This window comes from Venturia canescens, chromosome 2 (genome assembly GCF_019457755.1).
Source record: "Venturia canescens isolate UGA chromosome 2, ASM1945775v1, whole genome shotgun sequence".
Taxonomy (NCBI): domain Eukaryota; kingdom Metazoa; phylum Arthropoda; class Insecta; order Hymenoptera; family Ichneumonidae; genus Venturia; species Venturia canescens.
The window spans coordinates 14,702,619-14,724,627 of record NC_057422.1 but is presented as its reverse complement, the minus strand read 5'-3'; the positions used below and the strand labels follow the sequence as shown (position 1 = coordinate 14,724,627).

The 22,009-nt window shown below is 38.5% G+C and overlaps 5 protein-coding genes across 8 annotated transcripts in view; 2 read left to right on the top strand and 3 right to left on the bottom strand.

The window, feature by feature from the left end:
* The first annotated feature begins 5 nt into the window (after window positions 1–5).
* On the top strand, window positions 6–939 carry LOC122406874 (mitochondrial import inner membrane translocase subunit Tim8-like). Its single transcript, XM_043412662.1, has 2 exons — window positions 6–292; window positions 419–939. The coding sequence occupies exons 1-2, from the start codon at window positions 158–160 to the stop codon at window positions 590–592; spliced, it is 309 nt and encodes a 102-aa protein (XP_043268597.1). The 5' UTR covers window positions 6–157; the 3' UTR covers window positions 593–939.
* On the bottom strand, window positions 935–5,501 carry Ufsp2 (UFM1 specific peptidase 2). Of its 2 annotated transcripts, none has more exons than XM_043412649.1 (10): window positions 5,317–5,501; window positions 4,950–5,162; window positions 3,737–3,964; window positions 3,503–3,667; window positions 2,803–2,896; window positions 2,480–2,737; window positions 2,221–2,370; window positions 1,998–2,118; window positions 1,456–1,709; window positions 935–1,370 (listed from the first exon to the last, which is right to left on the bottom strand). In XM_043412649.1, exons 1-10 carry the CDS (start codon window positions 5,353–5,355, stop codon window positions 1,159–1,161), a joined length of 1,734 nt encoding a protein of 577 aa, XP_043268584.1. In that variant the 5' UTR covers window positions 5,356–5,501; the 3' UTR covers window positions 935–1,158. The 2 variants fall into 2 exon arrangements, with proteins under 2 accessions (XP_043268584.1, XP_043268583.1); XM_043412648.1 differs by lacking the exon at window positions 5,317–5,501 and adding an exon at window positions 5,226–5,294.
* Window positions 5,502–5,790: 289 nt separating this feature from the next.
* On the top strand, window positions 5,791–9,676 carry CycA (cyclin A). The gene is made up of 6 exons (XM_043411271.1): window positions 5,791–6,355; window positions 6,672–7,151; window positions 7,986–8,209; window positions 8,351–8,555; window positions 8,654–8,901; window positions 9,424–9,676. The coding sequence occupies exons 1-6, from the start codon at window positions 6,200–6,202 to the stop codon at window positions 9,497–9,499; spliced, it is 1,389 nt and encodes a 462-aa protein (XP_043267206.1). The 5' UTR covers window positions 5,791–6,199; the 3' UTR covers window positions 9,500–9,676.
* A 1,393-nt stretch (window positions 9,677–11,069) lies between these two features.
* Vha55 (V-type proton ATPase subunit Vha55) lies at window positions 11,070–14,701 on the bottom strand. Its single transcript, XM_043411269.1, has 4 exons — window positions 14,479–14,701; window positions 13,440–13,906; window positions 12,416–13,081; window positions 11,070–12,330 (listed from the first exon to the last, which is right to left on the bottom strand). The coding sequence occupies exons 1-4, from the start codon at window positions 14,567–14,569 to the stop codon at window positions 12,064–12,066; spliced, it is 1,491 nt and encodes a 496-aa protein (XP_043267204.1). The 5' UTR covers window positions 14,570–14,701; the 3' UTR covers window positions 11,070–12,063.
* A 1,002-nt stretch (window positions 14,702–15,703) lies between these two features.
* trh (trachealess) overlaps window positions 15,704–22,009 on the bottom strand; it is a 159,943-nt gene continuing 153,637 nt past the window's right edge. For all 3 annotated transcript variants that reach the window (XM_043412842.1, XM_043412843.1, XM_043412844.1), the window contains one exon: window positions 15,704–19,851. In XM_043412842.1, coding sequence (XP_043268777.1) covers window positions 18,398–19,851 — 1,454 coding nt within the window. In that variant the 3' untranslated portion in view covers window positions 15,704–18,397. The remainder of the gene's footprint in view (window positions 19,852–22,009) is intronic.

Genomic DNA, 22,009 nt, shown 5'->3' with positions numbered 1-22,009 from the left:
GTTGTGCTGCCATCTGCGACAGCAAACGTGCCCGGCTTGCTCATTGCTTTGGAAGAGTCCGCGGAGTTAAATAATATCTGATAATATCAGAAGTTCTGATAAAACGTGCGAAAATATTATTCCGATTGAAAAAGCACAAAGAACGACTGTACAAGAAATGGCTGATTTATCAGGATTCGGGGGTTCAGGATTTGAACATAATTCCGACAGCAAGGTAGCAGGAAAAGGTATTGATGCAGAACTCCAAGGATTTCTGATGCAGGAACAGCAAAAGGCACAATTGCAAGCACAGGTAAATGTTCATATGTGATTTATGTTTAATTTCAATGTAACCTATCAAGAGGACGATGTTTTAATTTAAATCAATGCTTACATTCTTTTATTCCACAGCCGTTTATTTTTTATTTTTCTCACATAGGTTCACCAATTCAACGACCTGTGTTGGGAGAAATGTGTCGAGAAGCCTGGAATTAAATTGGATAGTCGAACAGAGACCTGCTTGAACAATTGTGTAGATAGGTTCATTGACGTTTCTATGTTAATTACAAATCGATTCTCCCAATTGTTACAAAAATCAGCTGGTGGATTTTGATGATTTGATTATATGTCAAGCTTTATCGTTAATCGAGAGCACTCTCGTCAGATTTGTTACTAGCAACATTTGCCATAGCAATTTTGGCAAATTTCTCATGATTCACAAGACATTTCTGTTTAAGAATAGTGCATAAATTTCGTATTAACGAATTTGATGTAAATCAATTTCAAATTGCTGGTTCTTAGAAATATCACCATGAGAAATTCTCGATATTGAAAAATCAATAGTGACGATGTTTTTTTTGGATGTATCCTGATCTAATGAGAATTTCCCATTCTTGTTATAGTAAAAAGGTTTTGCAAAGTCTGTTGAACAATTTTACAATAAATTATATTCAAATAAGATGTGAAAAGTCGTTTATTCAATGCTCCATAATCCACATAAAAATTATTACACTCATAAGTTGCATCCTGATGAAACATTAAAAATAGTTGCAACCATTTCCACCAGTAAGATAAAAGTTTTAGGCGTTCATTGCATGTATGTAATTTAATATTTTACAGTTGGTTTTTTTTTCTTTTTCGTTCATTTAGATCAATAATTATTTATTTACAATATTGCAATCAAATTATAACCGGCCTCTGTGGTAAACACATATTGTAAAAGGCATCTTTTTTCCAGAAGTCTTTGTTTTTCCATCCGCACCAACCTTTGTTCAATATTACTGACAAGTTCTCTGCGCCTGTGTAATGCGGGTCCAGAATTAAATATTTGATGTCATCGTATGTTTCATTGTAACTGATACCCAGTATTGTGTGTGCCAGCACTCCGCCGCCTTAATCATTCAACAATGTTTCACCATGATTATTGTTTCAAACAAATAATGTCATTTTGAAATGTTTCTTCTGATCCTGACTCACCAATCATAACCGGTGTCCCCTGTGTTTCAAAGTGGTGGGCAAGATCACTTGCCAGATCTGACATTTCTTCACCGTTCGAGGCACAGAGTATTCTTACAGTGATGCCCAATAGGGTTTCTAGTACGAAACCAACTTCCGTTGAACCGATCCATTGTTTGCTGTCTATGAAATTCGAAGGTTTGTCACCAATTTCGACCAGACATTTTTGTACGTCTCGGTGAGATGGAATATCCACGTTCGTATAACCCTGGAGCCTACGAATGATTTACAAGGATTTGAATTGTGAATAAATTGAAAGTGTCATGATTGCAGAGTGTTTTATTTATAAAACTTGAAAAGTTCATTCACTTTCATGAATTCGACGAATGGCTGCTCTCTCAAATTAGGGAGAAACGTTTTAGAATTTTTTTATGCTGCTTCAAGATCTGCATGTTTTCACCAGACTCACTTGAAAACAATGAGTTACTGAATGGACCATTGCATCATTTGTACAAATCATAATGTCCCAAAATAAGTTGTGACGAATATTATTGTTCATGTACCTGAACCAGGAGACAATCGTTTGAAGTGATCTGTAAGCACATCCCCATCCATTGTCATCAAAACTGTCCTGCATGTAATGATGATAAGCATACAACCCATCGACAGTTGCAATTTTCCTGTCTGTAATAATAGAGGAAAGCAAGAAGTAGAAGACAATAGTAAATAGAAAAATTTCGTCCTCATTCCTACTATTCTGTATTCTAGGCTTTTTTATTTTCATACCTGATGGTGGGGAAACGATGGCAACATGAGGATTCAGTAAAGGCTCATTGCTGGTCAAATCACTTGAAAACTTGACGACGTTGCTTCTTCTGAAGTAGGGTCGAGTCAAATCGAGTGCGAGAGCTTTGTGTAGACTTTTTCGGTAATCATCTGGAATAAAGTTATGCTTTTTGCTTAGTATAGAGTGTAATAGTGTATTGCCCAGATAAATAAAAGAAACTGAACGTCATAAAAAATGGTTTCATCAAATAATTCTTACACAACTTCTCATCGGGTTTTCCCACCGGATAAGTTACCGTGATCAAATGTCCGCAAGCACGTGGTTTGAAGTGCAACGGTACTGGAAGCCTGAGCTCGTCACTTTCCTTCATTTGCTCAACGAATGATCTCTCGATCAACCGAATATTTCGACAAACGGATTCAACGAGAATCGCGTACAGGTTTGCAGCCGTTACGTTGTTTCCAACGACTGACAACGCATCGATTTGAAGGTCAAATTGAAGACTCTCGAAAGAACCTGTGAGCGAAATTTTATTTATTGGGAGTCCCCAAAATGGTGATTGTTGAAAATTTCATTCTCACGTTTTATGTGATGCAAAGCTGGTGCACATTTCAGAGTAGATTCCGGAGCTTTGTCACGTGACGTACCCCATAACATTCGCGCTGGAATGGCTTCCTAATTGTGACAATGAATTTATTATTAAGTTGTTCTACTTCACACATCATTTTCTTCTGTTACTGTATAAGATAAAATATCATCCAAAATCCCCAAAACTGTACCACTTTCGCTGTGGAAATACAGAGAATGATTATTAAAGCGAACTTTCATATTATAAGAGAGGATTTCATGAGATCATTGGTCCCAACTTCATTTCATTTTCAACAATTGAAAATAAAATAGAACCATGCATCGCCGATAAAACTTCTTTTATCACAATAAGTGGGAATCTTTTTTTATCGGTGATGACAAAAACTGCAGGCAGTCGAAACACGTTCTTGGGTTTCTCTTTTCGAAAATATGATGAACTTCGAGGAAAACCCAAATACTTTTGAAGTTTCATCAGTCTCTCTTCAAAATGAAAAGTTTAATTTATTTAAACCAATGAAAAATGTTTATTTTTTTATCGTTTCGTATTCTCGTTCAATGACAAGCAATTTTTACGAATTTCAAAACCAACTATCATTGACAATGCACATTGTGTTTGGAGTAAACAAAGACTTTGGGGTTCATGGTGTAAATTAGAATAAATATGTTCAACGGTCTTTCCGTGAAAATACATACTGTGATCTCTGGAACATTTTTGGCGATGTGATTCTTCTGGTTTTGTAATAAATTTTCATTCGATGCGAGTTCATCTTTTATTGATACGTTTTTACTGTCGCTATCTGTGTCAAAGAGGTAGAAGTTTTTCTGTGAAAATCCGAACGCTACGATCCCTGAAGCTATCTGTGTAAAGATATTATTTCGTTAATGCACGATAGAAAGCAATAGAAAAGGTACGTGATCGAGACTTACATTTTTTCTAGTTTCTTGAAGAGCCTTTTCAACCTCCTCCTTAGTGGTAACAATTGGGAAACACGTTTGAACTCTGATGTAAAAAAATCTTTCCCAAATATCTTCTTCGCTTATGATTTCAACTTTTTGGGCAGATTGTAACACTTCGTGCACATAATAATATGCCTGGACATTGGCGTCTTTCAGAGAATACTTGATGAGTAGTGGGTTGTCTGTAATGTCAATGTCCTGTGGAATAATTTTAATTTATTTATTAAGAAAGCCAGAGTTACCGAATGCATAAAGAAAATAAAAAAATACAAAAAACTGCTATTCAAAAATATTATTCAGATCCAAAAAATTATTTTTTAAACCATCAGCCGGTCCTTGACTTTTCCAATACCCTGCATAAAACTTTTGATTATTTCATAAAGTGATTTCTGCTGATTGCCTTTCTTCAATATCATATTAGATGTATGAGAAGAAAGCAATATTTTTCCTTTGGATTCATATTCTTTTCAAAATACCTGAACTCTTTGTAAACACTGTTCCTACATTTCACACAAGACATTCTGGGGTATATCCTAACTGATGATCAATTTCATTTTTTCAAGTTTTCTGCAGTTGATGTGTCTTACAATGAGAAAGATTTGCTGGGAGGTTTTAGAAATAAATTTAGAATAAATGGAAATTGAAAAAATAGTGATTGGTAGTTTGAAACAAATGTCTGAAATTGTCTGAAAGAGCTGTATCATGGCAGGTTTTTCTTTAAAACTTTGTTGAGCCCTCTCCTTTCTTTCCATTCTGAAATGATTGAAAACTTTGGCAATTCTAGTTTGTATCCACAAGTTTGTTGAATTTTCCATTCGTGCTTAAAAAAGTATCTAGAAAGATACCTTGAGATTTGCTCAAAATATTTAATATTTAATACTCAATTTGGGACGTTTTAATATTTTTTAGATGCTTCATAGATGTTGAGAAGAATTTGGGACCACTATCAAATTTGTGGAACTTATTCTCAAACCAAATAAAATTTTTCCATGAATGCTTCGTTTGTTTATTAAAAATTTTTAAATCAATTCTTTCAACATTTTTTTTAAACTGTACTAAGTTTTTAATAATGCAAAGATCCGAATGAGAAATAAGAACAAATTTTGTAAAAGTTGTTTTTCATTTATAGAAAATTTATCAAAATTTGATGAAAAATTGAATAGCAATACGGATAAAGTTATACCTTAAAAGCAGCTGGAATTGGTTCCTCGCCTTCGCCAATGAACAAAACACCACAAAGATCAATTTCAGCAGGCATGTTCGGTTGTAAATCAGTAGGCTCCAGGCAACATTCCTGGTCAGATTTATTGACCGCAAATGACAGAACGGTAAGGGTGTTATCATACATTACACCGTACAAACGACCTGTAGTATTCGAACGTGCATACTGCAAACGCTGTAATGAGGCCATGTTTGAGAATATATTATTTACATTAACCAAAAAAATGGAGTCAATTACCTGTAATTGACTACATTTTAAGGCGAGAACAGTTAATAACATTAACAGTAATACAATATAATGGGAAGTTCAAATGAAAAGGTAGACTCACATCGATGACACTAGACGAAATAGTAAGTGGTGGAGTCATTTTGTAAAAATTACACGAAAAACAAAACAATTAGCGACAAGAACAAGCAATACATATAAAACGGAATTGTTTAAAATGCCATATGTGCTGACAGCAGCAGCAGGTGAATGCGCGTGTACCCTTGGAGCGGATGGGAGGATAACCACCGAGCGAGGAAGCGTCAAATTGACAAGCGTTCTGTAATTTTGCCGTGAGATCGCGCTACCACTCGTCTCGCGCGTTCCTCATATCGAAAGAATGTCTGTATGCGCATGGTATGCGTAGACTGAGAACAAAAGTGTGCGATGACTTTACGAACTCGCAGTTTCAAACGATAGACGAGGATTGGATATTGAATATTAATCGGTCTTTCGAGCGTTCTCATTGGCTATTTTCAAGCAACGCTGTCCGTAACGTATAGCCAGCTGGTTGAAGTTACGTTTGTTTGAAATCAACGGGTTCCCCCAACATACGAAAAAGTTTGTTGGTGTGTTCGATTCGCGTAGAAGCGGCGGGATAATCCATTGCCATGACCGTGCGGTTGTGAGGTCGTTTCGAGAGAGGAGAAAAACCATTTTTTCTTCAACGAGAAGAATAGATCCAAGGGGCTTCGAAATTCTTCTGTAAATAAATATAACGCGGGTCAGTCCCAAACGTGGACGATTATTCCGCCGAAGAATAACGGCCGAAACCGCGATACACATCCCCTCGAGTTATCCCTCCAACGACGAGCTGCAAACGCGTGGGAAATTTTTCTTTTTTCCTTTTTTACGCCTCGTTCGGATTAGTCTTTTTTTTAATTCACCCGCGCGTTTATCACGAAATCGTTCCGTAAATAAAAATCAGAAAATTTTCAAACATTGAAATGGCTACTATTCGGATACACGAGGATCAAGAAAATAGGATCGTTGATGTTCGACGAGGCAAAGAGAACTCGGTTAATCAGACTAATCCTCTACAACAGAATAAACGACCGGTTTTGGCGGTATTGCACAATAACTGCCACCGTAATGCTAAAATCGTAAGTACACAACTTAATTACTTATTTTTTATTTTTCATATCGCTTTCCGTTTATCAAACATTTTCGTGACTTCCTGATAATTGATTTCAAACTGAAAATATAATGATGCAGACATTCTGAACCTACAAATTTTCATTTTTCATCAAAATAAGACGAATTTTTTGACATTTCCACAGATTTTCTTTCAATCTTTAATTTTATTCAACAATTGTTATCATAACTTCAAAATTGGGAATACTAGTGCGAATTTATTGATTTCTCAAATTTGTAGTTGATAATTCTGCTTTACGCCATTATTTTTTTCTTCATGCGCAGGATGTCTGTGGCAAAGATGAAAAATACTCCAAAACCAAGGCTTTCGTGCCTCCACAAACAGAGCCCTTCAAAATATTTGAAGAGAATAAGAAAGAAGAAGGCACCATCAAGATTTATGAAGACAAACTCGTGGAAGAGACTTCTGTCGTGCTCAGAGATACTAGGGAAACTACCGAATTGAAAATTAAACAGACAAGCGAAATTTCCGTTAAAATCGATCAAGAGAAACCCAAGCTTCAAGTCAATCCTCTCAATGTCGGTGTTGTACCTCCATTCTGTAGTGGTGTTTTAGAAAAATGTGAAGATTCCATATTCTCCAATGCTGTACCTATGTCCTTGGACAAATCTGTGGGCTTTCTGGACTCCGGCAAGAAACAAGATCTCAAAGCTAAAAAAGAAGCCTGCAAGTCTCTCAAAAATAGTTTTTTCGACGTCGATGAATACAGGGCAGATATATACAATTATCTGCGAGTTGCTGAGGTATTATGACTGTCCTTTCCAAACTAAAATTATATTTTCATGGACTATCAATTTATTCATACAATTTGAATTCCCTTTCAAAATTTATCATACATTTCCCAGTACCAGATTTCCAAAAAATTCAACAAATTTTTTACATTTGATGCAACTCTAAATTGTTTGAGTTACTTATGTTTATTCCAGTTTTGAACTTGTGCAATAATTTGAGGGAATTTTGTATATTGTCAATTTACATTATCGCAGGTGAATGTTCATGACAGTTTTTCAAAGTCGATCAATTTCTCCTTTCCAATTTTTCCAACTTTGAATTGGATAATCAATCTTTTTGACAATTTTAGAAACCATACTAAAAAAAACGTTAATGCATTGATTACATCAACATTCTCCAAACTAGTTTAACAAAAAAAATCTGTTCAAATTGCCAAAATTTTATGAATCTTAATTTTCATTTATTCCATTTTCGTAAAATCCATTAAGTATTTGCATTGGCATTTCTCATTCAGTTTTTCATGATTGCAAAATAAGGTTTAATTTTATTTTTGTCAAATGTACGCCACTATTTATTTTCTGGATCTCAGGTAGCTGAATGATTAAAATTTTTGCTTATTTTCTATATAAATTTGATTGGTTTTAAGTCACGAAGCATTCTCATTTGACAATTTTGATGTACTGTTGAAAACGGATAAAAAAAATCAAATTTCCAACAATCTGTTCATCCAATTAATGCATGCCATTATCATGTACCATAAACTTCTTATTATTGCTATGGAAATTTGTCTCAAAGTGTTGATGTTTTTATTCCTCACAATAATAGGATTTCATTTGTTATTTTAGACTCAGCACAGACCGAAACCCGGTTATATGAAAAAACAGCCAGATATAACGTATTCCATGAGATCCATCTTGGTGGATTGGTTGGTCGAGGTCGCAGAAGAATATCGACTTCAGAGCGAAACATTGTATTTAGCAGTTTCTTACATCGATCGATTTTTGTCGTATATGAGCGTCGTACGAGCGAAACTCCAGCTCGTTGGTACCGCAGCTATGTTTATTGCCGCGTGAGTATTGAAAATAATTATTTTTCAGTATCAGTCGTCATCGATTATCACATAACTAAAAATTTTCATATCCTGTTGTAATGAATTTCAATTTTTATGATTTGGATCGAAGCATTGAAACTTTGTTGTTGATAATTGCAGCAAGTACGAGGAAATTTATCCCCCTGATGTCGGTGAATTTGTGTATATAACCGATGACACATACACGAGAAAACAAGTGTTACGCATGGAACATTTAATCCTTCGTGTCCTGTCGTTCGATCTTACAGTACCTACGCCTCTCGCTTTCCTGCGAGACTACTGCATTAGTAATAATTTATCGGAAAAAATTCTTTACCTGGCAATGGTGAGTTATTAAAATCTTCAAAATTATATAGATTACTATTAACTTATTTTTTTTTAATGAATAATCTAACCTATTTTAATTATGTTGAATGGCAATAGTACTTGTGTGAATTGTCGTTGCTCGAAGCCGATCCTTATCTGCACTATTTACCGAGCCATCTCGCGGCCGCAGCAGTAGCTCTCGCCAGGCATACACTCCAGGAGGAAGTTTGGCCTCACGAACTCGAATTGTCCACTGGCTACAGTCTTAAGGACTTACGGGGATGTTTATCAGCGTTGAGTAGAACTTTTGCCAATGCTCCCAATAGCCAACAGCAAGCTATACAGGAAAAGTACAAAAGCAGCAAGTAAGATCCTTACAAAAACTCGAATATTTTTCAAACTTAATTTTAATTATAATTTTTCTAATTTCTTTTTTTGGGATATGCTTCAGTTTGTTCTACATAATTTCCCAAAACTTTAGATACTCTTGAAATGTTCATTTGATTCATGAAAACCAATGAACTCTTTCAATTTTTATTAAATCTATGGAATGAAGCTGTGACAATAATTGAAAGATTATTTAATGGAAAAACAATTCGTTGAACTGAAGGATATTTCAATGTTTTTTTTTAAATTTCTATTGAACAGGAATGATTATTTTTTTTATCAGTATATTTTTTTTTGTTTACATTCAACGATTTTGGAATAATTTATTCTAGATGGCATGGTTGTACCTGCCCAATGATAAGACGTTGAATTGTGTTGTAAATTAATTTTTTCCTCATTAATGTGTCTGGACTTTTTGCCAAATCTTTTGATGTTTCTGACCGATCATCGATGCTTTCTGTAATAACAGTTATTTTAAGCAAATGTCGTCTGTGTTTAAGGTACGGTCATGTTGCTCTGCTCTTGCCACGGAGTACAGACGTCTTATCGAGCGAAGATGATTTGGAGAGTACCTAAAGTTGGAGGAATTTTGAGCAATTGATAATACGAAAGAAGAAGAAGAATAAAAAGAAAAAGAAATAGGGAAGCAGAAAGATCGAACATTTTGAACGAAACCGCAAACGAAAAATATTCCTCGCTCTTCGCGGTAATTAACGAACCTCCAATAAATTGTAAAAAGAATGAAAAAAAAAACAATGCAAAAGTTTGGAAGAGAAACCTTTAGGAGGGGATCAGTGCAAGACTGACCTGCAAATTATCTTGCAAATGAAAGAGTGCATGAATTTAATACAAATTATGCAGTCCGCAAGTGGCTGACCGCACTTTTTTCGAGCGACAAATTGGTCAAATTTGAAGTAGTACGATGTTACCATGATGAAAATTTATATGCCTCGTTGACATGTATTTTTTATCACGGTACCTACAATTACATAACGATTTTCATCGAGACTTGATATTATTATTACCAACGTGTACGTTGGCAACCGGCAAATTTTAACCCAACTTCTTCCAGAGTTCCGTCATTATATTAACGTACGGCGCTCCGGATCATGTTGTTTAACGTTTGTTAGTACTTTTTTTATAATAGTTATAAAATAAAAGAAACAAAAAACAAAACAAACTGAAATACCTCCTTCAAAAATTTGCTATTTTTAAGATCAAATATTGGAATACGGCTTTTGAATGAGTAAATCAAAGAAATAATATAACTATTTCCGATGCATGAACACCGAAATTTCCATTGCCAGTGAAGAGTAATTATACATTTTATTATAATAATAGTAATATTGATATGATAATAATTGAAAGTAATGATTTTTTTGTATTTATTATCAAACACAATTCGGACGCGCATGTTTATGTGATAGCGGAATTTTGTTCAAGTGAAATGTAAAAAAAGCCTTTGGTCCTTTTTTTTTGAACGCACTTGTCATCCATTTTTTTGTACAATTATTTATTTAGATGTCCTTCAAAGTGGTATTTTACGTCTATAACGGCCACGTTCGATACTCCATTACCTTTTTTTTTTTGAAGTCTTCATGTCAAAATATACGTGCGAATCTGCAATCCCTGATCTATGCATTATGTATTATTACCACACGAAACACAAATATACATTACGTGCTGTACTTAGATTATTTATTGTCGTGATTTCTATTTTTGTTTCGATCTGATAAGCCTCTGATTACTCATCAATAAGTATTGGTGAAATTGAAAATTGAAAGAGAACTTTGTATTCAACATTATTTGAAATTTCAAGAATTTTACATAAATGAGAAAAGTCCTCCAGCTACTAGCAAATTTTGGTATCATTTTGAGTGTCTGAGAAAAAATTTGACGGTCCTGCAATTGTTTCGAAATCTTAAGGCATTTGATTTTCAGGGTTTAAATGTTTTCTAAAATTTCAAAGAATTCGTTTACTTTTAAGTACTGGATCGTTGATTCGTTCAGCGTATAAACGCGAAATCTGTCGATACTAACGATTTTTTCTCAATTTTTGTTCAAGCATCGTATTTTACAAATTAAGGAATAAGCGATGTCAGTTATAGGCGGAATGTAATGACTAGGCGAATTGAATAAACGTAAATTCAACGAATCTTTTTTATACAGTTATATTACATTCACGTTATTTAATGGCTAAACGGAACTGATGGTGAAGTTATCGAACACGATCACAAAAACAACCATTATAAGCTTCCTACAAACCTTCGAAAGGTAGGCGTATTTGATCCATAAGAGATTGACAGAAGCTCCTAAAGTGCCAATAACACTAAAAATATTTTCATCTCTAATTAATATTAATTTATCATACATTATGTTTCTTGAAAAATGTATTTCCATATTAACTACACGCGATGTAGAATTCGTGTCTATGATTGAAAACATAATTACGATTTCTTATTTTTTTCCGTATATTTGCTTTTACGTTCTTTCATTTTTTCTGTTTTTTTTTCTTTCATTGCGCCGAAGGGTGGGGAGCCGCGATACATCTCGTAAATAAAAATTTCATCTGTGGAATGTAGGATGCTCTAGTTTTAAAGGATTCGAACGCGCGTAGTTTGTTTCTTTTTCTTCTTTTCCTTATGATAATACTGAACAATATATTACAATTTACATTCATAGATTTTCCTGTAAGTGATAACGATGCAATACGTTGGAAGATGTTTCGCTGATGAAACGAAAGATTTTCGTGGACTTCCGGGTACTTTGATCTCTAATCGTATATATAACAATTTACAGGACTAACTTGCGATGATTGGCACGACCCCTTTGTGAATTAATTTGTTTTTTTTCTTGTATTCGAATTTTCGTTTAAACATTATACGTCTTGCGTAGTTTGCGCGTAACCATTGAACAGCTGTACTTCAAGTCGATCGACTGAAAACATGGTTTCTTTGTATTTTTTTGTTTTAATATCTTACTGTCAAGACGCAACAATCTAGAAGCTCAAAATTTCCGAGCACGAAGTCCCGCGGACTTTGAATAAAGATTTAGGGCCGATGAGACTCTTGGGCGCCTCATTAATGTCGTACGACCGTCGATGGGATACAACCAGTGTTAATATCAACGGTAGATGAGGATTAATGACGGGAGTCTCGAGGATAAAATTCGGCCAGGGTCGAGGCCGGGATACGCTTGAGCATTTCCTTGGGGAAAATACGCAAAAGCTGCCAGCCGATATCCAGGGACTCGAAGATGGTTCGATTTTCGTAGCTTCCTTGGGAGATAAAGTTCTTCTCGAATTTCGAGAGGAACTCCAGGTAGAGAAGATCGTCGGGGGTGAGAGCTTCTTCTCCGACGACAGCTTTCATGGCCTGGACGTCTTTGCCGATAGCGTAACAGGCGTACTGAAAAAGTCGATAAGAATTGAACATTGTTATCGCTATTTTTATTTGGTTGTCAAATTATTGCACGATTTGATCACCAACTCACCAGCTGATTGGAAACGTCGGAGTGATCCTTGCGCGTCATACCCTCTCCAATGGCGGACTTCATGAGACGCGACAATGAAGGAAGTACGTTGATCGGTGGGTAAATCTGTCTGTTGTGCAATTGACGATCGACGTAGATTTGTCCCTCGGTAATATAACCGGTCAAATCAGGAATGGGATGAGTTATGTCGTCGTTAGGCATAGTAAGAATTGGAATTTGGGTAATCGATCCGTTACGACCTTCGACACGTCCAGCTCGCTCGTAAATTGTTGCAAGATCGGTGTACATGTAACCTGGGAAACCACGACGTCCGGGTACTTCTTCACGTGCGGCTGATACCTCACGAAGAGCCTCCGCGTAAGATGACATGTCCGTTAAAATGACGAGCACGTGCTTTTCGCACTGATAAGCCAAAAATTCAGCCGCCGTTAAGGCCAAACGAGGCGTAATAATACGCTCGATTGTTGGATCGTTTGCCAAATTCAAGAACAAACAAACGTTCTCCATCGAACCATTCTCCTCGAAATCTTGTTTGAAGAAACGAGCAGTTTCCATGTTTACACCCATAGCCGCAAATACAATGGCGAAATTATCCTCGTGAGAATCCAATACCGATTTTCCTGGAACTTTTACGAGACCGGCTTGACGACAGATTTGGGCGGCGATCTGAGGAAATCAAATTAACATTCGAAATTGTTTTCCAATACATGTGCTCCGAGTGTTTGCTACAATCAATTCATAACATTTTCACAATCCTTTTTAAACGGAGAATTATTTTTCATTCGTGACTTCTGCAATATTTTTCCCACGATTTTTCATAATTTGTCTTTCCTTAGAGAATTTAATAGAAATTTTTTAACAAAATTTCTAAACTCGAGCTTGCGCTTCAAGGTAAATCGTATAATGAGATTCGTTAATGCTTCTGAGCTAAATATCAATAAAGAATTCACAGAGAAAATGAAATTTGTTACACTTCAATTCATTATAAGTTTAACAACATTGAGCAAGTTGAAAATTGTTATACCTCATTGTGCGGTAGACCAGCAGCGGAAAAGATCGGAATCTTTTGCCCTCTGGCAATGGAGTTCATGACATCGATAGCGGACAAGCCAGTTTGGATCATTTCTTCAGGATAAATTCGAGACCAGGGATTGATAGGTTGACCTTCAATATCCAGGAAGTCTTCGGCAAGAATGGGGGGCCCCTTATCAATGGGTTTACCAGAACCGTTGAAGACACGTCCCAGCATGTCTTCAGAGACCGGAGTTCTCAGGATATCGCCAGTGAATTCGCAAAGAGTGTTTTTTGCATCAATGCCAGATGTTCCTTCGAAGACCTGAACAACAGCTTTGGATCCGGAGACCTCAAGCACTTTTCCAGAGCGTAAAGATCCATCGGGAAGTTTGAGCTGCACGATTTCGGCGAACTTCGGAAATTTCACTTCATCGAGAATAACGAGGGGTCCGTTGACACCAGAAACGGTTTTATAAGCTGTGGCAATGTAGAAAAATGAAAGAGTATTATAACGGTTGAGACACGAGACCCGAGTTGTCAGTCACGGGTTACGCCCGAAACTCGCCCGTTTCTTAAATTCTTCGTAAAAATCACGAGATTACACGTAATATTACGTAACAATAATAATTATAATTTAAGAAAATAAAGTAATATTTGTACGCTTTATTATATCGTTGCATGTTTTCACCTATATTTATCAGAAGGAACGAAAATAATTTACGTTAAAAGTAAATTTACCACCATGATAGGTGGTCGTCTGCAGTCACATGACTGGTCCGGAGCGCTCTCGTAGACTCAAATGTATTCTCGTTTTCGTTCTTTCCTATACACTGTACTAGTGAAAAATCAATAATACGCGAAAGCAGTTCAATCTTCGGAATTATCGAGTCATAAATACTTCCAATTTGGATAAACTCAATTCAATCGAGCATCAGCTGACCCACTCGAACATCGATCAGATGCTACGCCCATTGAGCGAGAGCTCCGCGAGTTTCGACAAACCGATACGCCAGATTAGAGCTAAATTTACGCGACAAAAAAGTACTTACTCAGGCGGGGCTGGGATATAAAATCTCTGGAAACTGCAAGAACATGCTCCTGCACCGCTTGACGAGCCCCGATGGTGGGTTTCGCAAACATGTTTTTTTCGTATCTCTCGTCGAGCTTTTACTGAATCTCCTTTTTTTCTCGAGGGACAAGATTCACCGCACAGCAGAAGGCTGATACTGGGGGCGCCTGACTGATACTGCCACCAATAGCTACCAACGTCAAAAGAACGACTGAGGTAGAAACGAGTGAAAATTGGGGGGGAGGGGATCCGTTGCGCAGATACATTTGTGACGGAATGACCGAGAAAAAGTTGCGCAGAGAGAGAGAGAGAGCGAGAGGGCGAGATCAAATTATATGAGAAGTTCAGGGCTGATGGCCAAGAAAACGTACAAAATTAGCAAATAGCCAAGTTTTTAAAGATTGTTCATAACATTAAACGATCGTGAATGCGTATGCTGCACATCTTTTGCATTCAACATTTCCAGAATGTTACGGAATCGAAGAGGTTGTGGTTGAGTTGCATTACGCTGGAAAACACTCCAATCGACAGAGACAGATAGATATGGAATTGAAAACTCGCGGCATCACGTGCTGACGATTCGACCAATTATGTTACGTTTCTTTTCATTTATTCTCGAACTCTTGAAATTTTGAGATTTTCCCCAAAAATATATACATTTTTTAAAGAATAATCCTCGAATTCTACTGTTTTTATTCGAGTTATAGAGTTTTCAAAGTTAAGTCAATTGATTCGAGGTGTTCCTTGACATTCTAATGGCGGTATATTTTCGAAATGATCGTTTAGATTGAGAGTTTTGGAAACGTATATCCAGAAACACTTTCAAAGAAACGATGATTCAGGAAGTTATTTATAAATGAATTTTTGCAGCGAAGATGAGAAAATAAATTTTCATTGAATTGTCTTTGAGGATCTCTTTACATTCAATATATATATAATGATGTGTCGACTCAAAGCGTCTCCATGAAACTTATCGGTAGAAGATACAACTAAGCAGATTATCATCCGTCGATAAAGCAGAGAATTTCTCATAGTTCAACATATGCTGTCGAGAGCGCTGATGTAGCGATCGCTGGTAAAATTCGTTTGAGGAAGCTTTCTTACTCGATGATTCGTGACCTTCGTGACAAATAGTGACCGATTTTTTGAGTGCGTTGGTGCGTGGTGATGAGGAAGTGAAAAAGGATTTCCATAATAAACGCTGATTGTACAAAATCCATGTATTGAGTCAATTTTTCATGCTTTATAAAACAAACGATGAGTGGGCTTTCAACCTTCGACACTGGTATACGCAGGGCGAGTAAGTATAAATCGCCAGTTCCTTTACAGAATTTGTTTTCGTTTCTTCCTTCTCCATCAAAGTTCACGGTAATTTTAATAGTAGCGTTGAACGCATCGCTAGAAAAACAACACTAACATTTCATCGGAATTCGATTTGATATGAATCCCGGTGTGTGGTTTAGAAATGGAGCACATGTGAACAATCATTTAAAAAAATTCGTTTATTTAGTGTTTAATTTGATGTTATTGCGTATTGTCCAAAAAACTTTGGTTAATTCATGTCACATTTTGTGTTTTTATTGATTTGGAAATGGCGTTTGAAAGAGTCTCACTCCGTCTCTCGCGTGTCATCATAAATCCGTAGTATGACGTGCGACACTTTCAAAAATTCAAAACAAATCTGTACAAATGGAATGAAGGTTATGGGAGCACGAATTGTCAAAATATCTATGCAAACACATCGGATTTTCGAACGACGCGTACGGGCGTGAAAAGCCGCGGCTGTTTTTTTCTTACTTTTCCATTTTCTTTTCGATTTCAGCGAGCGATATTATTCGTACTGTTTCGATATATCACACATTGCGTGCCAAAATGCACATTATAGCTGATCTTCATGTAACTAACCATTTATTAGTGCTCGTCTCGATAGCGCGACATAGTGAACGTTTAATTACAATATGTATACACAGTTGCCTCGTGTTGGGCTTGGTTCGTTCGTGCGGAGGACAGAGGGAAGGTACGCCATAGCGATTTCTATCGCATTCATAACCTCCTCAGCATTCACTCATGCCACTAATATTAGCTGCACAAAAAACAATTATTCATAAAACTTGTGTGTGAGTGTTTTTATTGTTCGAATTGAGCGATCGAACGATTGAAAAAAATAAAAATAAAAATAAAAACAAAAACAAAACGCCCTGGGATAAGGTGATTTGAATTTATTGCACCGAGCTTAAATTAAGTCTTTGACCCAGTATAGAGCGTGGGCATTATGAGCGGCGTTATCATCCACCAATACAATATCGAGCCTACGAACTGTCGATCGATAAAAGCATTTTTCGATATTACAATTTATTTACACACGATCGTCCATCGAAATTAGCCAAAACAAAATTATATTTTTGTTTATCTTTTTCGAGGTTAGCGATCGCTATCGTCGAGTCGAAGATTACTCGTTAACCGAAAATAACGTTCATTTTTCGATGGCGCGAGTCACTTGTCGTGACTGTGGCGTTGGCACCTCGTTTTACACCGGGGAAAAGGTTATACATCGCTATGTATATAACGCTATCGCCGTTATAATCCACTATCTTTATCCCCAATTACACGATCAATATATAACTACTTACGAAATTATAATTCGTTAAACTCTCCGAGTAAAAATAACGTAATAATGAACGATTTTTTTTGATAATACGGTCGAGAGGGGAGGCGGGCGGGCGGGCGGGGGGGAGGAGGAAGGGAGGAAGGGACGGAGGGGGGGGGGACGGCAGGGAAAATCGAAGTATTTGTACAATATTTACAAGTGTCTGATATCAACGCCGCGAACAATAAACACGACGACCAGACAATAATTACAGATTATATAAGAAAAAAAAAAAAAAAAAAAAAATCAAACAAAATACTTATTTTCGAGACGCACTCGCGCAGCTCATTTTTCTCACGAAATTTTCAACAACTATTTAGAACGACTTAGCGAGATGAATGTTCCCCACAATAATGCGTATTTCGAAGCGTCCAATAAAAATACGAAGACGAAAAAAAACAAAATTTTTCGAACACTGGCTCGAAGGGAAATGTTTGTTTTTCTCTCTCTTTTTTTTTTCGTTTTCAAGAAAACAACAACGAAGACTCGCGTGCTTCACGTAACGAAGTTCACCTTCGTTTCGACTCGAGTGAATCAAGAGTTATAATAATTTATATACGATTTTTTTTGTTTTTTTTGTTATTTTTTTTTTTTTTTTCAATATTTATATTACACCGGGCGAGCTGAAGAGAGTGAATTCGAATAAATTCGAGGTTGATGATATTTTAGAAACTCAACCCTAGGAATTCCGCATATTTTTTATCGCTCCGTGAATCTAAACGAAGAGCATATGAGGGATAAAAATAGTCGTAATTAATCGGGAAATTCGGTGAATTAAAAATTGGCAGCTTGAGAATCGTTACAGAGAAAAATTTCGTTGAATTTTGAAAAGTCGAAAAAGTAAATTCTGCCTGGCTGTAGGGCTGTGGGATTGCTTGAAATTTCGTTCGATTGCGATCTCGCAAGCGTTCTGTAGCAACGTAATTAATCCAAGTTTCAAAATGCTCGAAGTGCTCAAACTCAAAGAGTCTCGAGCAAAAATTGGATTAAAATAGCGAGATTCATGGTTGCCGGTAGGATTTGAGGGAACGAATTTCCTAAAAAATATATCTTCACTCGCGCAACGTAGATTCCTAGAGCAAACGGGAGGCTCGATGAGCGAGAAGGGGGAATAAAGTTGGAAAGATAGCTGATATGCTTCGTTTTTTAAAAGTGGGGACTTCGGGTTAGATTCCAATTACTTAAGTACTCGCCGACCGAGTGACGGGACAGGGGCAGGGGGCGGGGGAGGAAGAACTTAACCGTAAAGCTACTAGGACGCGGAGCTGTACCATCCGTTGGTCGCGGTTTTGTTGGTCGGATGATAGAGGTGGAAACCGGCGCCGGCAGCCGGATGATGATAGAACTGGGGCTGTTCGCTGAGGCTGGCCGAAGCGTAGGCGGCAGCAGCATCAAGAGCGCTGGGATGAACAGCGGCGGAATAGACCTGAGGTTTCAAGGGTAGAGGTTGAGCAGGCTCGTACTGATGTCTCAAGATAGGATCACCGTAAACCGATGATTCGTAACTGCTGACGACACTCGCTGAGTGAAGTTGTTGTTGCTGCTGTTGTTGCTGTTGCTGCTGCTGCTGCTGTTGTTGCTGTTGCTGTTGCTGCTGTTGTTGTTGTTGTTGTTGTTGTTGCTGCTGCTGCTGCTGCTGTTGATGCTGCTGCTGATGATGCTGTTGTTGCTTGTCCCGCGGTGAGACGGAAGACGGTGGGGTCATCGCCGAGTGATAATCAATCGCGTAACCAGCCGCAGCGGATGAGTAAGACGAGACGAGGCTCGTGAAAGCCTCGGCACCGCTCGTTCCTACAACACTTTTCTGGGGATTGTGAGCCCCGAGTACGAACTGGTGTTCTCCGTACGTAGAAGAACCCTCGGATCCCGGGGGCGTTGGCAATGGCCCGGTTTGCACGCTGTCGCCGGTGTAATAAGCGCCTCCGGATGCCGAAGGCCCTCGACCCCCTCCCGACGTTATGCCGTGCACGTTCGCCCTTATGACACTCTCCCTGTTTACGTACAATTGTCGGAGCAACGCCGACGCCGGGAGCGGCGCCGTCGACGACTGCTGCGGACTCAGGTGGCCCAAATGATGATGGTGCGCTCCGATCCACTGGATCGTGCTCCTCTGCTGCTGCTGCTTCAACAACGCGTCCGTACTGAAGTCCGTTGGCTGATGATGCAACGCCGGTGAATCCGGCTTGTTCAACGTTGCACCCGGCAGATGCTTCGACATCGCTTGCTCCAAATCCTTGACCGATGTTCCACCCGCCACTTCGCCTCCTTCCCCCCCGCAAGCACCCTCCGATCTTCGCAACTTTGGACTCGGCGCCCTCAACACTTGCTCGCTTCCCGGTACCGAGTGACTCGAGGACGCTGGACTCAACGCGTTGCTCCGCACCGCACCCACCGACGTCTTCCCTGATACCGCCCCCGCCCCCGCCCCCGCCCCCGCCGCCTCCTCCTCCTCGTCCTCCTCACCCGAACTACTCTCCTCCTCTTGAGCGTACTTCCTCTTGTGCCCTCGCGACAATGACTTCACCGTCAGAACACCGATCGTCGGCACCGCTGGACCCGGCTCCTGTTGAAGCTGAGACACGTTGTCGTGGTGACGGTTTCCTCGCTGCTCGCTCTCCGAACCACGCGTATCCTCGCGGTCCTCCGGCGGCGAACGGTGAGGATTCTCCGGATGCTGGTTCGTTGGACCACCGCTTGTTCGACCTTCTGCGAGACAAACAAATCGACATTTTTTTTAATTTTTTGCGGCTAAGGGTCTTTGGAATTGGGGATTCTTGGCTCTGCTGGGTCTGTTGAACCTCTCGTCTACTCTAATTAGGATTTTCAAAAAATCGATCTTTTACGGCGCCGCGTACGTGCCTTTGTTTAAACGCGTTTTTTTTCAAAATTATGCTTTCGGAGGGCTCGTTGATAAAATCTCCGAAACTATTCAACCTAACACTTTTTTTTAGAGTAGGCCCCTTAAAAAACGTACTTTTACCACTAAATTTATGGTAAAGCTTTATCGCTGAAGATTCGATTGTCGCGATTCATTTGCCAAGTTGCTCATTAAACCTGAATATTTGAATGTGAAACATTTTAACAGCTCTCGTACTAGCTCTCGTTCGAAAAACGTTGAACAATGAACTGCACGATAAAACTTTATTTTATGGAACTCGTGTACTTATTCGACCAAATTTTAGTGGACAATTTTAGTTCATTTTCATGGAAATCAGCTCAACCATGATCTCCACAACTTGAGGTTGTCTCCTTAATATCGATCGATTTCTTGGAATAAATAATGTGTTTCAGTGACGGTTTTCTTTCTTTCTTTAGTGGCAATTTATTTTCTTGACTGATACAAGCGGCCCCTTTATCAACGGACATTGGGAAGCCACCGTGGTTCCCTTTTTACTATACAAAAAATAGTTAGCCATTGATTTATTTTCCAGCGTTCAATCGGGTCCCACGGCTATTTTTTCTTCTGTGATGTCTCATTCACTATTTATCCGATCTCCGTTAGTGCCTGGCACTCGAATAGCTGTGGCTAATTTCTCAAATGCTCTGTCAGATTATTCGCAGAACGGCCGCTGTGGGACTCGTCGATTTTATTGACTTAAGGATCTGCGTAACATCTTCTTTGAGAATTTAAGATTTTTCGTCGAAAAGAGCTCCTTTCAGAAAGGAAGCGAAGCCTTCCTATTCAACGCTGGTAGAAATTCAACGTTGAATAATCGAAGAAATTTATCAGAATTTACTTCGCTCGAGCAAGACGTGAGCTTCCCCCCACGAGAAGTTCGGGTGTTCTTTCGCTTCAAATATTAATATCTCGAGGGGACCTTTCATATTTATTTTCTCCTCTTTTCGTCACTTCTGTGCGGTAGAGCGATAGATTTTTCTCTCGCCTCAAAAACCGCCAGATTCTCCGCTCATTTATTTATTTTTCTTCATTTTCGTGTATATAAAGCACGAATGACACACACTGGTTCTTTCCGCATATATTTGTCTTCGTTTGCGTATCGAATTCGGGCTTTTGGAAGAGTCCTCGGCTGAGCTACAGCCCTTCATATGGTAAACGAAGAAACGGTGCTCCGTCCAAAATATGCCCACCCACGACAGCTTCGTCGTTGTCTTTTGTATTAATTCGTAGCAAAAATATCTAACGCTCTCAGTGTTTTCATTTTTCTAACGACGCGACTCCTCTCTCTCTCTCTCTCTCTCTCCCACGTTGGTTGCTGCTGCTTCGAGACTCGATCTTCCTCGCCTTGTCGCCTTCCAGTGACCGCTATTCATCGTCATTCAACCGCGCTCGACGTTTTCAAGAGCGTGTCCAAGCGGGAATGCTGTCCCGGCGACGAAGCCTTTGCAGCAGCTTCTTGCTTCCGAGATCGACGAGCGCTCTCGATCATCCAACATCATTCATCCATCTTCCTTTCATCACTATTCTCAGCGTCGTGTGAGCTCAAATTTTTCACGCTACTACCTGCTACTTGAGTTAAGCGCCACGATTTCCTCTCCCTTTTTACGGGATTCCCTGTCGGTGCTCTAATGCCACGAAACCCCACATTTTTCACCAAAACTCATGATAATGGACAATCTCGAAGCTACTTTCCGAACAGTTGTGTGCATGGTCCGAAAGAACGTACGTTTTTTAACTGTCAATGCAAGTTCTTCAAACTTTCACTATATGCAGCAAAATTTCTAACAGACTCGATTTTTTGGGTTACAAATTGTTGCTTTAGATGCGTTCCAAGCTTTCGCGCGTCACTCAATTCAGAGTAGTCAGTGAATTCTCGTTTGCTTATGTCCGATGTTTTTATCCTCGCAGACTCAAATTATCATGATCAACGCGTGATAAATTTTCGCGAAATATGAAAAGATTGCT